Source organism: Pelodiscus sinensis, chromosome 3 (genome assembly GCF_052426305.1).
Source record: "Pelodiscus sinensis isolate ZL-2025 chromosome 3, ASM5242630v1, whole genome shotgun sequence".
NCBI classification, from domain to species: Eukaryota; Metazoa; Chordata; order Testudines; family Trionychidae; genus Pelodiscus; species Pelodiscus sinensis.
The window spans coordinates 163,059,030-163,074,207 of NC_143054.1; the positions used below are offsets into that span (position 1 = coordinate 163,059,030).

The window sequence follows — 15,178 nt, forward strand, 5'->3', positions numbered from 1 at the left end:
TCTAGACATGGAAATTTTAGAACACAAAATGCATTTCCAGTTTTTGCTTAGATTTTGAAAGTATTAATCACACTATTTGATACTGTGCTTTTTGGGGGAGTATTTTCAAGACGAGTGTTTGGAAAGAAATCCAGCCTTTCAAAACTTGACCCAGTAACATTAATAGTCACCATTGATCAACTCAGAAAAGTATCATATGGCTGTCCTGATGTCACAATATTATAACACTAACATCAATGATTACCTCAGAAAAGGCTCTAAGAAGCCACTGTTCAAACAGCAGCTGAGAGTCTGCCTCAAAGACAGAAAGATCAGTATTAACATTAACTGCTGAGTAGCAACTGAAAAAAAGTTTAAAATAACCAGACAGATTCAAATCAATTAGACAACTTTTACTAAATGAAAAACTACATTTAAAATATGCATTAAAACAAAATGGAATTAGAAAAAAGAAATCCATTTTAAAGAACTTTTTCACTGTCAGAAATCATTCTCTTGCATTATAAACTGTGCCAGTTCATAAAGTGTATGTTGCCAGAATCCTCAAGTTAACATTTTCAAAGACAATATTGAAGCCAAGTTTTATATCCACTGTTGCATTTAGAATGGTATAAATCTGAAATCTTCCCTCAAAGGATCTTACAAAATTTGCCATATTCGATAAAAACTTTTATAATCATACCCAATAGTGTTACATACTAATATCAGAAATCCGTGTCTAACAATTTTTACTCCACTACTATCTTTGTGACTTCCCTATACCTTGCCACTTGTCAATATGAACTTTAAGAAAGAAGAGAACAGGAAAAGAAATACTACATAACTCTTGATCATGTACAGAAATTATTGCTACTATAGTACACTACAAAGCAAAAGTCTATACAATATATGAACTTTGATCATGAAAATCCAGGATATAATCTTAACTGACATAAGCCTTACAATCATGTAGAACATTCACATGGCAATATTAGACAGTTCAACCACCAGTCAGTTAACCTACTGTTCACTGATCAACACCCATTTAAATACACCCTCTTATGAAAAAAATTCAGCTTTCCAAGGCTTATCAAATAAGGATCTTCATGTTTTGTGGAGCTATGCAAGATGCATTTTGATGCAGACAGGATGTTACTGGGAAGCTAAGCATGCCAAAGGTGTTTTCGTGCTAATAAAACCTAAAGCCAAGGTACCACAATCACGTTACCAACTAAAGGCAATACCATTTTTGTCTTAAGTGAAGTGCCATTGCACGGTGTCATGTCAATAATTTAAAACAATGTAGTGCGCAAATTTGTCCTGTGGCAATTTAAGTTAAAAAGGAAGAGAGAATTTTCTGTCTTTCAATGTTGACTGTCATGGTTTGCAGTCAGGGTGCTTTTCTGGGTCACTAATATAGATACTGTTTGCCTTTTTTATTCACTATCATACTATCACCTTTGTTACAATGGGGCACACATTTACGTTAGCAAGATTACAAAGATTGGGGAAAGAAATCAGTGGCTGTCCTAAAAAGCCCCTTCCGTATTTCACTGGAAGCAAGCCAGGGAACATGACTAAATACCATATTTGCATCATTCTAGCTACAAAATAACCAAAGTAAAAGCAATCAAGCAACAATAAGACCACATTACACAAATTGAACATCATGCTCTCATCTGGTTTAAGTATTACATTAAGTTTTAACTGGGATGTTGGTCAACTTTAAAAACTGTGATAAGTGAACATGTAATTTAATAGATTTTTTTCATCTGGATTTTACTCTATGTTGGATATTAGAACTTGGAGCTATACTTGTTACAATACAGTGTCGCACATCTTTCTACTAGAAAAAAATTAGTAAAGATCCTTTACCCGTCTCTTTAAGTTAAACGTGTGACATCATAAAGGGTGTCAAATGGCTGGATGGTTTTACAGTGCACACTTATTATATACTGTAATATGGAGTTTTGTCCTTGATAGATCTGATGTTTTGACATAGTTCCTTTCTTCACCTCTTCTTTGGTGGATTAGCTGTACGAGGTGGAGTGACTGGACGTCCAGAATTCAATCCACCATACTGGTACTTGGCTTTCTTTTCAGATGGTTTCAATATCTTTGGAGGGGAAAAAATCCAAGGAAACATTTTAGTAAGTACATGACAATTGAGATGCATTCCATATATTACTAGTCAATGTGACTGTTCAAATTTTTGACTGCATTTTTATTACCTTTGAGGAGCAAAAACAAAGAATATAAGCCTCACCACCCTGTTTATTTCTGTAGTCCTCTCATGTCTCCACATATTATCCTCTATAGACTGACTTCATTTCCAAATGACTGAGAAAGAAGATTAACTCAAGTTCTAAATGTGCACCTGAGAACGCAGTGGAGCTAGCATATGGCAGCTATGAAACATGGAAAGTTTATTTTCAGGAATTCCAAGCCTCTTAAAGAGCTCACTGGGTCAAAATTGGTTTGATACCAGCCTGCTGTGTAGTAGTGTCTTCTGCACTTACTTTCCATTAGTGGTGCAAGTTTAGTGCCAATTTATAGTTTCTATACACCTGTCTACTGAAAAAAGCACAGTGACTACATTTTAATCTAGTAGCATAGTATACCTGAAAGGAACACATCAAAGTTTCATCCACACTCATCATGCCTCCAGCATTATCAAACTCGCCGCAGTAATTTGGAGCCGAAAATAGGGTAACCAACTGTCGTTTAGCAAAGAATTCATATCCATCTTCAACCACCTGTCAAAGGGAAGGGGAGGAAAACGGTTAAAGTCAATAAGCTATCTAAAACAAATCTTGCAAGAATTAGATTCATTCTACCAACTAAAGTTCTCAGGCAGGCTCCAATTGCTTATGTTATGGAAGAGACAAGTAGGCAGTAGAAGGAACATTATCTAATGAGTGGAGGTGAATACAGACCACTGGGATGTCATGCCATATCAGAAAAAAAAATATATGAAATCAAACTTAAAATCTACAGCTAACATGCTGATAAATCTGATTAAGATTTTCAGATTTGAAGTTTGATGAATATGCTTTCAATTGATAACATTTGGTAATCTTATACAGAGTACAAAAGTTTTGTAATTCAAACAAGTGTTTTAGATAATTTTAACAGATATCACATTACTACTGCATTCCATACAGTTCTCACTATATTCTGGTACCATTCACCGAAACCCGAAAGATGGAGGAGGTAGTCTTTTATTGGACCAACTTCGGCTAATGAGAGGGACTTTCAGGCAACGTAGAGCTCTTTTTCAGGTCTGGGAAAGGCAGTCCTCCCAGCAAAATTCAAGGTGGAACAGATAGATTAGTATATATGCTAACTGCTTAAGATAAATTATTTTACCTTGAATCATCCCTTAGGTTAACACCTCTGCAGTCATAAGAGGCGGTTAGCAGGTTACAAGCGGTTATAAGCTAGAGCTAGTGTTTGTTCAGTCCATGGGTTTTCAGTTTGTCTTATTTCCTATGTGAATTTATTTGAAAGCACAGCAATAGTGTAGTTTTACCCATGAGTTATCAGGGCAGTGAGTGTACTGGATGAGATACATAATATGTTGTGATAAGTACATGTGGGATTCATGGATCTTGAAAGATCTGTTATGCGTGGGGGGTGCAGGCACAGGGAAGTAGGTCTCTGTTGTGGTAGAGATATAGAGTTTTACATTTGTTCTAGAAAGGTCTGGTACCATTGTGAATTAGGGACGTAAGTGACTAGTCAACTACCCAATAAGCCTAAGCTTATTGTGTAGTTGAGTCATTACTCAGCTAGTTGTTTCCCCTTTCTGACTGCCTCTGTACCACAGGCAGCAAATGGGGGGTAGGGGGGAGAAGAGCCATCTTAAAAGCTGGTTCCCCTCAGCACCATCTCCACAGGGGAGGCAGAGGTGCAGAGGGGGAAACGGCATGAGCCAGGACTGAGCAGTCCCAGACACTGGCTCTGCTTTTTAAATGTAGTAAGAGCTGCCTGACTTTAAAAGCAGAGGTACAGGATCTTGGACCAGGCCTTTAAAAAGCAGAGCTGCAGCAAACCTCCTTATCGACTACTTGCTTAGCTTCTTAACCACTATTTAATATCCCTACTTTGAATCGGTGCGTCCTTGTCTACTTAAGCTTGCTTATGATGAGCTTGAAGAGTTGTCTGAAGAGCAGAAGTGGGGATTTCTGAAAGACTTCTTTCAGGATGTGGTCCCCTTCGAATATGGGTTGTAGTCTGAGATCCTGTATGAATTTCAATGTGAGGGGATAGATAACTAGGAGGAAGGAAGGGGGGGGGGGAGAAGAGGGAGAGAGTGTGGGTGGGAATTTCTGTATTAAAGCAGGTTCTCTCAAGGTATTTGGGTTGCCCATTCCATGATGTGATATACAGTCAGTCCCCGGGTTACATGGATCCGACTTGCATCGGATCCCTACTTACAAACGGGGTGAGGAAACCCCGCACTAGCTGCTTCCCCCCAGCAGACCAGGGAGACGCGGAGCGGCTTCTCTCAGCAGACACCTCAGCTTGAGAAGAAAGGACTGAGGGAAGTGAGGTGTGGGAGAATAAAACTGAGCTCTGGAGAAATGTTTGGCTAGAGTTTCCCCTACAATATGTACCAGTTCCGACTTACATACAAATTCAACTTAAGAACAAACCTACAGTCCCTATCTTGCACATAACCCGGAAAATGCCTGTACTTCCCTGACAGAGTGTCCTCCTTTATTGAATGTAGATTTAAGTATATAAACACCAGACTTTCACCTCAGAACATATTCTATGGTATCTGGTGCCTGGCTATAACAACAGATTTCTTGGTATGTTTGGGGATTTATGAAGGCAGGTGTGGTGATCTGTGGAATTCTTATATATTATGTGAATGTGCTAACTATTTATGCTAAAACCAGGAGTGGGCAATAATTTTTACAGGGAGAACATCCGAAAAGTCTGGAAAGTAGCCATGGGATGCACTTTCTTCCTATATTAAGGGAGAGGAAGCAGGGTCTAGGCTAGGGATGTTAAGAGTAGGGTATTTAATCGAGTAGTTGAAAGAATTTTTATCAACTACTCGATAGGCAGCCCAGCTCAGTTCTGGCTCATGCCATGTGAAGGACCAAACCCCACTGCAGCTCTGCAATTTAAAAGGCAGTAAGAGCCGGGCAATCTGCTCCTGGCTCCTACTGCCTTTTAAATTGTAGAGCTGCAGCAAGGTTTGGTCCCACACCCAGTGCAAGCTGGGCTGTGTGCCCAACTAGCAGCAGCCCCTGTGCACGGGGATCACAGCTGGAAGTTGGGACCTCCTGTACACAGGGGCTGCTTCACTGCAACAGCAGCCCCTGTCCCTCCCCTGCTGCCTGATAGAGGTAGCAGCAGGGGGGACAGTGAAGGAGCGGGATGGGTGGTACCGCAGGGACAGTGCTGAGGGGAACCAGCTTTTAAGAGCAGCAGCAGTGGAGGGGACATGCGAGTAACTGACTTGACTACCTGATAAGCATAAAGCTTATTGGGTAGTTGACTACTCCCTCACATCCCTAGTCTGGCAGAGTTTAAAGTGCAGGAGGGAGCTCCGGGCAGGGTGTTGAGGTGTATGAGGGAGTACAGGGTTTAGGAGGGGGTTTGCCTGCAGGAAGGGCTTGTGACTTGGGGCAGCTGGTTGGGTGTGAGAGGGAGTGCCAGGGTTAGGCTTAGTCTTACCATTGGCAACTCCTGGCCAGAAGCCCAGCAGAGTGCTTAGGCAGGCTGCCCGTCTACCACAGGCCCACATGTTGGTCAAAGCTGACAGCTACTAGGACAAGCATATCTCTGCTCCCCTTGGGACAGGGAGACAGTGAGTCTCCACGCCTTGCCTGCACTCGCAAGCACTGCTGTTACTGCTCCCATTGACCAGTTTCTAGCCAGTGGGTGCTGCGAGGATGGTACTAGAGGCAGGGACAGTGCACAGACACCTGCTGCCCCCTTACTGCCAATGGGCATGAATGCAGAGTCATGCTTGCTCCAGCAACTTACTGCTTTGAGCAGCATGAGGAGCCATAGCAGGTAGGCAGCTTGCCTGAGCACCCCAGGACGTTAGTGGCCCAGATCCAAGTGTTTGGTGGGCTACCTCGCTGTGCTGCACCATCTGTTCTATCTTGCGGTAATGCTAGGAGGATCTCTCTCAGATCTGAAGAGCTCTGTGTGGCTTAAAGGCTTGCCTCTCTCACCAACAGAAGTTGGTCTTAGAAAAGATCCCTCACCCACCTTGCCTCACATCCTGGGACCAACAGTTTCAACTGCACTGCATGTTTTTAAAAGACTGCCTGACTAACGAATTCAGATAACACTGCTGTCAGTGTAAGCACTGATCTTGAGACACTTAGGGCATGTCTACACATCGAAGCTATTTCAGGATACCAGAGGTATCCCAAACAGCTCCCCCATGTCTTCACAAGCCACCCATTATTTAAAAATATTTTTCGAAGTAACTGGCACGCTATTTTGGCATCCTGGTAACCCTCGTTCCATGAGGGTTAAGGGATGTCTCGAAATAGTACTTTATTTCGAGTTTAGTGCAGTGTAGACAGTCTGTCAATTACAACTGCAGAGTGAAAGGATCTGTGACTAAGTCAGTGAAGAGAGACGCAAGAGTGTCAAAATGCATGTCTTGTGGTAACAATTTTGCACCTGCAGTAACAACTTGTATCATTTTTCAGAAATAGGAAAAGTTAATTAAAAAATAGTATAAGTAATGAAACCTAACTCCCAGATGGGAGCTACTCTCAAGAGGTCAATTCTTAGTCTACTAAGCTTAATTATATTCCTTTTGAATAAACAATATTAAAGTCATCTATATATTTAAGCATTACATTAGGCAGTTTCAGAATCAAATAAGAGAAATAGACCATTCCCAGGGAAAGTTTATATATGCATTTGAACCAGAATAAGGGCAACAACCCTGGAATGCAGATTCCAATACAATACACTTGTTTAGGCTTCCACAGTTGAGGGGCTCAATGCCTCTGAAAAAGTATGCATTAAAGTTGGAGACCCAAAATGTGAATAGCCAAAATCAGATGTCACTTTAATTTTGGCTTAGTTCTCCACAGGAAGTCAAGATTAGAACTCAATGATTCCGTGCCCTATATTTAAGCCACCAGTTGCACAATTCTTGATGCTTAGGCACCTAAACTGCACCTGTAAAATATTCACGTGCTCCCAATGAACAAGAAAGCTACAGCAATTACATAATGTGAGTGGGTGAAATATGCATGATATCATTGTTGTTGAAACAAATAAGTATCCACAAATCCTGGTGATAGGATTTAGATTCTGGTGTCTGAGAAACACCCTTTGTATTTGGTGCTTCTAGAAAAATACCAAGGCAACTACATCTGATCAAACTGTAAATGCAGAATCCATTTTCCAATCTAGCACGTTAAGATACCTGCAAGCGATAGCCTAAACATAAGCGAAGATGATACTCAGGTATTAAGAGACTGAAACAGGCTAGAAGGGGCGATTTAACTAGCAAAGACAGAGTTTGTACCTGATGAGCTCGACAGATCAAATCCAGATCATGACGGTTCAGAAATTTACTGACCACATCAGCACCAAAAGTGAACGAGACCCCACGATCATTTTCGCCCCATCCTTGCACATCTTTGTCCGGATCCGACCACAGTAAGTCGCACAGCAATCCTTTGAAAGACAGTAATCTTAGAAAGTGCCCTAGCATTTCTTTATATTTTAAGAAAAAGGAACAACTGTATAATTTTAGGGATTACCAATAGTGAGTTAGTAATATATGCAAATATGATAAAAAACCTTCAAAGCTGGGTGGATTAAAAAAGATGTTTCTTAAAAAAGATTATAGCAAGAAATTTTAAAAACAAACCTGTTTAAAGTAAAATCTAAATTTAAACACAAGCTACCTTAAGGCCTAAACTTATTCTGACCACTTTTATATAAAAAACACCACATGCTGCATCTAAGAGTCCGTATCAAAAACTTGGGGTTAAAGGCTGCTTTTATATATAAAGACTGATTCAGAATTAAACAACTGTTGAAGTCAAGCTTTATTACTGTGGCAAAAGAGGTCAGCTACATGAACTCTGGGAACTCAAGAGATATAGGGAAGTGGGAACAAGGTCCAGTCAGTTTCACTTAGGCATATCTAAAACATTTTCCAGGCTGACCTGAAATAATCAGCTTGATTAATTGATTACAGTTTATCCCGCTGTTTAATAAATCATTTAGTTGTAGCTGTGAAACATGTTCAGATAAGAAAAGCTAACTCAAACACATATGGTTGTTTTCTTTAATAAACATGTATTTGATTTGTTTAATTAAATTGCAGTTACCATTTTAATAAAGCCGCTTGACACAAATAATGAGCTAAACCCTATGTAGTAAACATATAATTCACCATTTTCTGATACAGCGGTTGAACCTCTGTCGTCTGGGACTCTGGTCTGGAAACATCCGTGGTCTGAAAGGACCAAGGAAGTTGCAGGACGAGACAGCCCCAGCAGCAGAGGTTGCTAACGACTCAATGAGGAGTTGGACACAAGCTGTGGTGGAGCTCCAGCAGGGTTGCTGCAGGTTGCAGTGCTGAAATACTGGGGAGAGGAGTCCAGTGTGAAGGCTGGAGTTCCTACTCCAAAACTTCCCCAGTCCGGAAAATTCCCTTCTCCAGGACCGATCAGGTCCCAAGGTGCCAGACCTGGGAAGTCCAACCTGTCCTAAAAACAAGGATCTGAAACTATTATGCTATAATCACGTAAATGGATGTATTTGTAGTATGCCCTCTTGTGCATCAAAAAGAAGTAACCAAATATAGACAAGGCACTAGTTATGTTGGTTTAAAACTGTTTTAATGGTTATATTAATGAGAATGTGTCTTGCCTTAGAAAATAAATACAAATGAGAAATTTCATTAATATTGATTTAAATAAAATAAAAGTTTTCCCACTCGAAGATTTAAAAATCACTAATCTGAGAGTTGCCTTATTTAAAAATCAACCCTGCCTCAACAGCTCCACAAAATACTAACACCCAAACCAACAATATTGTGGAACTGGGGCCAGGTTGCGTCTTTTTTGAAGTTACAGGCCTGTGGGTATGAGTAAGCTGTAGTAAGAAGCTGGTGAAAGTTTTTGGGTGGAATATAGTTGAAAAACATTTAGAGAAGTTACATAATAAGATAGCACATTTACTCAGATTATCTGAGTAGTTCTTGACTACTGCTGTACATGCATAATGCAGAGCAGCAATCAAATTTGGTTGGCCCATAGATCAATATTCAGTCTGAACTAGAATCTCAGATGGCTCTTCATAATATTGTAGTACAGAAGACACATGCTTGCCATGTACAATCTTGGATATGAAGTTTCAAAAGAATTTGATCTTTGTGAGTCACTGAGTTAACACCCCTAAAAACCAAGAAATGCAGTGTCTTAATTATGCCATATGGTATCTAGTCAAGAGCACCACACTAGTACTCCTAGTTACAAATGTGTTGTAATCCAACTGGTCATACCCAGGACCCAGGTTACAATTTTTAGTAAGTTCTGAAAGATAACATGACATTTGATTCTAGATGTGTAATTTCCATGTAAGTTTAACATTTTAAAAGCCTTCTCCCACTTGTAGTTATAGCAAAACTACATAGTAAGATTAATTTAATCAGGTATGCTAGTTAGGTACTCTATTATAGATATGAAAATATGCTAGCATTGTGTTACAGAAACTAACAAGTAAAATAAACCTGGCTATTGATGGTATTAAAGTTGTCAGTTACTGCTCAGGTATTTTATCTAGATTCAATTCAATGATGCTACTGTGCACTTTAAAGCTGAAAATCTGACATGAGCTTATTTGTGTGGATATTACATCAAATCTTCTAATCAAACTTCTCCAAAACACTGTTTACTAAAAACAAACAAACAAAAAAAAAACAGAGTTTATACTTGTTCCTTTTGTTCTGCATTCCACACTCCTTAATGCAATTATTCACTCTGCCAAGATAAAATTTCTTCATTTCTTCCCAGATAATATTTTATGGCGAAGTTGACTATGACACAAAGTTTTGGTACACTGATTCATGATTCAGTCAATCTGAAAAGTGTAAATTCCAATTTGAGTAGCAATACAATTCTCAGATGGGACTATATGCAGGGTGATTAGCCCTGCAGCCCAAGACAGCTGACCTGGACTAGGGCAGCCATGCTCCAAATCCCTTTATTCCAGTGTAGATGTACGTTTAGATAAACAGCTGTATGAGAAAATGCACCAAAACTGTATTATTGTATAAACCAACCAGAAAAAAAAATCACTCTGAAGGTGTTTCTGGTAACCATTTCATCATCTTCCATGAAGGTGTTTTCAGTTTTTCACACTTATCTGGCTCTGCCCTGGCTTGTCCTAACCCCATCAAACGAAGCACAGACATTAATATTTACTTGCCTATAGTTAACTGGCCACTAAGAGACTGCATGGAAGCTTCTAGTATTTGAGTCAACCTGAAATGCTAAAATGTACTGCCTGCATTCAGTACAAGAAAGCTTGCCTGTTTAGTATCCGATTTTAAAATATTAAAAGAACCTGCAAGGGATAAAAGACCCTCAATTCTAGATTTGGACATACTCAGAGGGGGCAGAAGGTAGCACCACTGTCCTCCGTTAGTTTTCTACTTGGGATGTTAAAAAGTGGGGTTTTTTGTAAACATGTAACTGCTGAAATTTTCAGCAGTTACATGTTTGTGGGGGAGGGGGAGAGGAAGAGGAGAGAGAAGGAGCCCCAGCTCCTGTGGAGCCACAAGGGAAGCCTGCTTAAGAGTCTTTAAAAGGCTGTACAGCTTTCCCCCACCTCACTGCTGCTTCTGATACAGAGGGAGCAGTGCGAGGAAATGGTGGGGGTGACTTGCGCATAAGTATTTAACTGTGTACACTATCATAAGAATGGCTGTACTGGGTCAGACCAAAGGTCCATCTAGCCCAGTAGCCTGTCTGCCGACAGTGGCCAGCACCAGGTGCCCTGGAGGGGGTGGACCGAAGACAATGATCAAGCGATTTGTCTCCTACCATCCGTCTCCAGCCTCTGACGGAGGCCAGGGACACCATTCCTACCCCTTGGCCAATAGCCTTTTATGGACCTAACCTCCATGAATTTATCTAGCTCCTCTTTAAACTGTTAGGCTGTGTCTACACTGGCCCCTTCTTCGGAAAAGGCATGCTAATTTCTAACTTTGGAATAGGGAAATGCGCGGGGGATTTAAATAAACATGGCCACCACTTTTTTTCCCGGCTTGGGGAAAAGCCGGAAAAGAGCATCCAGACTGGCGCGATCCTCCGGAATAAAGCCCTATTCCGGAGGATCTCTTATTCCTACTTGCAAGTAGGAATAAGAGATCCTCCGGAAAAGGGCTTTATTCCAGAGGATCGTGCCAGACTGGACGCTCTTTTCCGGCTTTTCCCCAAGCCGTAAAAAAGCGGCGGCCATGTTTATTTAAAACCCACGGGGGATATTTAAATCCCCCACGGATTTCCCTATTCCAAAGTTAGAAATTAGCATGCCTCTTCCGAAGAAGGGGCCAGTGTAGACGTAGCCTTATAGTTCTAGCCTTCACCGCCTCCTCTGGCATTAGACTTGTTGGGGCTTAAGGCCCAAGCACTTCAGGCTTAGGCGCTGATGTTCAGGTAGAAACCCTGGGGCTTTGGCTTTTGTATTCCTACCCGGGGTGGCAGGACTCAGGTGTCATGTAGTTTTTTTTGCTGGCAGAAGGAGGGTGCATCTCAATAAAGTTTGAGAACCCCATATCTAGTCTCAACTCCTACCAACACATTATAGGATCTCACAAAAATTCCTACATTAAAGCTGAATAATTTCTGGCTGAACCAGACTTCCCTGTTGATATTTAGAAGAGTAACCCTCATTTTTCCTCTCTATACTTGCATATATTTTTGATTCAGACCTCCACAGTTTCAGCTTTGGATTTTATTGTTGCTGGTCTACACTGCCTTATAGCTTGCAAGGGCATGCACAACAACAGAACATTAAAAATGATCAAGTACTCTCAAATGCCCCAAGTAAACAAATGAAAAAAGTTTCTTCAAGTTATAGTCATTTTGGGTGCCATTTGCAACAAGAGCAGGTGCCAGATTTTCAGATAAAAATGTCCCTATGAACTAGAATCAAATAATTCCGCAGGCAATGTTAAAAGTGGACCAGCACTAGCAGTGATGCCATACACTCTGGTTAAAAAGCCCTCCTCTAAATCCACTTTGATGGAAGTCAAGTATTGAAGTTTAAATTTCTTCAATTTTCAAGTTTTTCCTGTATACCTCACCTGTATCAGGAACATCTGTGGGTCTCATAATTCTCCGAATCTGCTCCATTGACTGGAGATCTGGCGACAGTCCTGTAAATAAATAAATAATATATATAAATAAAAAAAACCTGAGCTTAAAAGGTATCAGGAAGGCACAACTGGGAGGTTCAAGGTAATGTATTAAAATTGAAAAAGATGGATGGATGCTGTAACACCAAAAAACTTAAAACTCAACTTGTCTATGCAGTAGGAATGTAACAGCACACAATAGTAGAACCTCAGATTTATAAACACCCCACATATGGAGGTGGTTCGTAACTCTGAAATATTTGTAAGTCTGAATAAAATGCTGCCCTTCTTAAAGTTTAGAATGGACCGCTGATATAAAGTTTTGAAACTTTACTACGCAGAAGAAAAATGCTGCTTTTAAACCATTTTAATTTAAATCAAACAAGCACAGAATCCGTTTCCAAACAGAATTTAATGAAGTGTGTGGTTGACCAATCAATTTGTAATTCTGAAATCCTACTGTAGAACTTTTACTTACATACCACCTTCTCATTCAAGGAACTTAGAACTGCAACTGTGCAGAAAGTCATCCTCAAACAGGTCAACTTAGGCTAACTTTGCTTCACCCGTATAAAATAGGGATGTTAAAATGTGTAATTAGCTAACCGTGTAACTGCTGAAATTCAATGGTCACCCACAGGGCAGCAGCTTTTAAGATAGCTATTGACATGCAGCAGCTGCCACCCAGCACTGCTGCCTCTGTTACAGAAGCAGCAGTGCAAGGTGACAGTTGGCTTCCCAGGAGCTGGCTGTTAATTCAGCTCCCTGTTAGGACTAGCTCCTTCCTCCCACCCTGCTTGTGGGGAGCCAGATGCTACCCTGCCGCCTCTGGTACAGGAGCTGGTTGCTGCCTGGCACTGCTGCCTCTGGTACAGAGGCAGCAACAGGTTCCTAGTGTGGCTCAGAGTGCCACATGTAATTGTTTGGGTAACCACCCATTTTAATGGCTAAACTCTGGCATCTCTAGTATAGGGTTCAGTTACCTTTAAAACAAAGTGAACTACCTGCAGGGTGTGAACTACCTTCAGCAGGGTGATGTAAATCCATTGGATGTATGTTTGAAGATGGGAAGAACAGAAAAAAAAACAGCACAGAAAAGAGTAAAAGTCTTAGCCAGCTAGCTGGGCTAAGAAAAAGTGCATCCCATATAGAATTGTATGCTAAAGAGGGCAAAAGGGGTACTCTGTAAAATTGGGAATTTAACCCATGGTTCTTCTCAGATATTCTGAAATAGTCTTTTACCATTTGCATAACAATGCTTCCCCTCACAGGAAGCCCCAACTCTATGCTAGCAGCGTCACACCAACCACAGAGTTCCAACATTAGAACACCATTTCTATGCTTTACATTGCACAAAGATCTTGCCTTCTCCTCCAAGGGATTAAAACCTAATTCAGAAAGGCAAACAACTGACAAACAACATGGCAACAATAGCAGGTTAGCAGTACATAAGATTAGCAAAAGTTATCACTGAAAGGCCTCCTGAAAAAGTGACTTTAAACAAGAGTCTGAAGCAGCAGAAGTCCTTTCACTCAAGAACAGGAAAACATGAAGCAGCATATAACAGCACTACGAAAAGAATGAACGGAGAAACTGGGGATAGTTAAGAAGTAGGCAAAATGAAGTTAAGCAAAATGTCAGGGTAAAAATGAAGTAAACACAGAGCTGTGGAAGGCCCTAAAGGCCAGGACAAGACATTGAACTTGACGCACAAAGAGCCAGAGAAGGGAAACATCCGAGTCAGTGCAGTGACAGAAGAATTGGAGAGTCACAAATTGGAGAGACTGTAGCAGAGGGAAAATTTGGTTTATATAACCAGATGAGGAAACCTGGGGGGGAGGGAGGGAGAGAAGAGAGGACTGCAGCAGCCTAGATCAGAAAAGGAACAATGTGTGAAATCAGGATTTCAGCACACTAGTTGGATAAGTGAGGTGCCTTTTGTTTACTATGTTATGCGGTTTTGCAAAGTTTGTATTGTATATCCCAGAGGGCAATATTTTAAAAATAAACTATGCAAAAATACACAATATAGTAAAACAGACACCTACCTTACAACTATAAGCTAGCTCCAAGCTCCAGCAGGTCTGTGTTATTACCTATACAGTACACCCATCACCACAAGTAGATGCTGACAATTCATAACATCAAGGACCTGAAAAGCAGATTGGAGGGGATGGGGAGAAGAGAGGGCACATTTACCATTCAAATGTGCTAAGTGCCACCTTAGATTGCTTCTCATTTTGGAGTATTCAGGACACTTTATTAAGCTTTTCATAGCTGCAAATCAGCTTTAATAGTGCTAGTACTTTTTGCTTCTAAGTCATAAAGGAGCACTCATTTTTAAATTATTGGATTAGTCAAGTTTTAGAATACCCTTGAAGCAGTACACACAGAATTTGAGGTCATTTTACTTTTTCCAAAAGAAAACTGAAGTGTTCTTAAATTCCCAATTATGTTTATAAAGGAAGCTTACACCCTGTATTTGTTTTCTGGAAATAATGACATTCCAGGATTCTCTTGTGGACCTCAGCTCCAAAGTACAATACATGCACAACTTCAAGCTCTTAAATTTTATTTTTTTTAAGTCAAAGGGCAGCAGTAACAGTCCACATACCCCACCACGACCTCACTGATTACTACCTATCTCCTGAGTTTAACTCCTATAAGAGTAATGATTTGGGAAATATTTCTACACAACTTATGAATTCTAGTTCAGTGAAGTTATAACATTTCCGTATCATAGCAATGTATAAAGTATTTCTATGGAGAAGTAAATCTTATCCGCTGGAGTAGCTATTTCCACTAAGGGCATGTCTACACTACAAC

The 15,178-nt window shown here is 40.5% G+C and overlaps 1 protein-coding gene across 2 annotated transcripts in view; it reads right to left on the minus strand.

Annotated features, from left to right (window-relative positions):
• Positions 1-377: 377 nt before the first annotated feature.
• PPP1CB (protein phosphatase 1 catalytic subunit beta) overlaps positions 378-15,178 on the minus strand; it is a 53,096-nt gene continuing 38,295 nt past the window's right edge. For both annotated transcript variants that reach the window (XM_075925367.2, XM_075925368.2), the window contains exons 5-8: positions 12,302-12,373; positions 7,502-7,653; positions 2,601-2,735; positions 378-2,095 (exon numbers count right to left, since the gene is read on the minus strand). In XM_075925367.2, the coding sequence (XP_075781482.1) occupies positions 1,991-2,095; positions 2,601-2,735; positions 7,502-7,653; positions 12,302-12,373 (464 nt within the window). In that variant the 3' untranslated portion in view covers positions 378-1,990. The remainder of the gene's footprint in view (positions 2,096-2,600; positions 2,736-7,501; positions 7,654-12,301; positions 12,374-15,178) is intronic.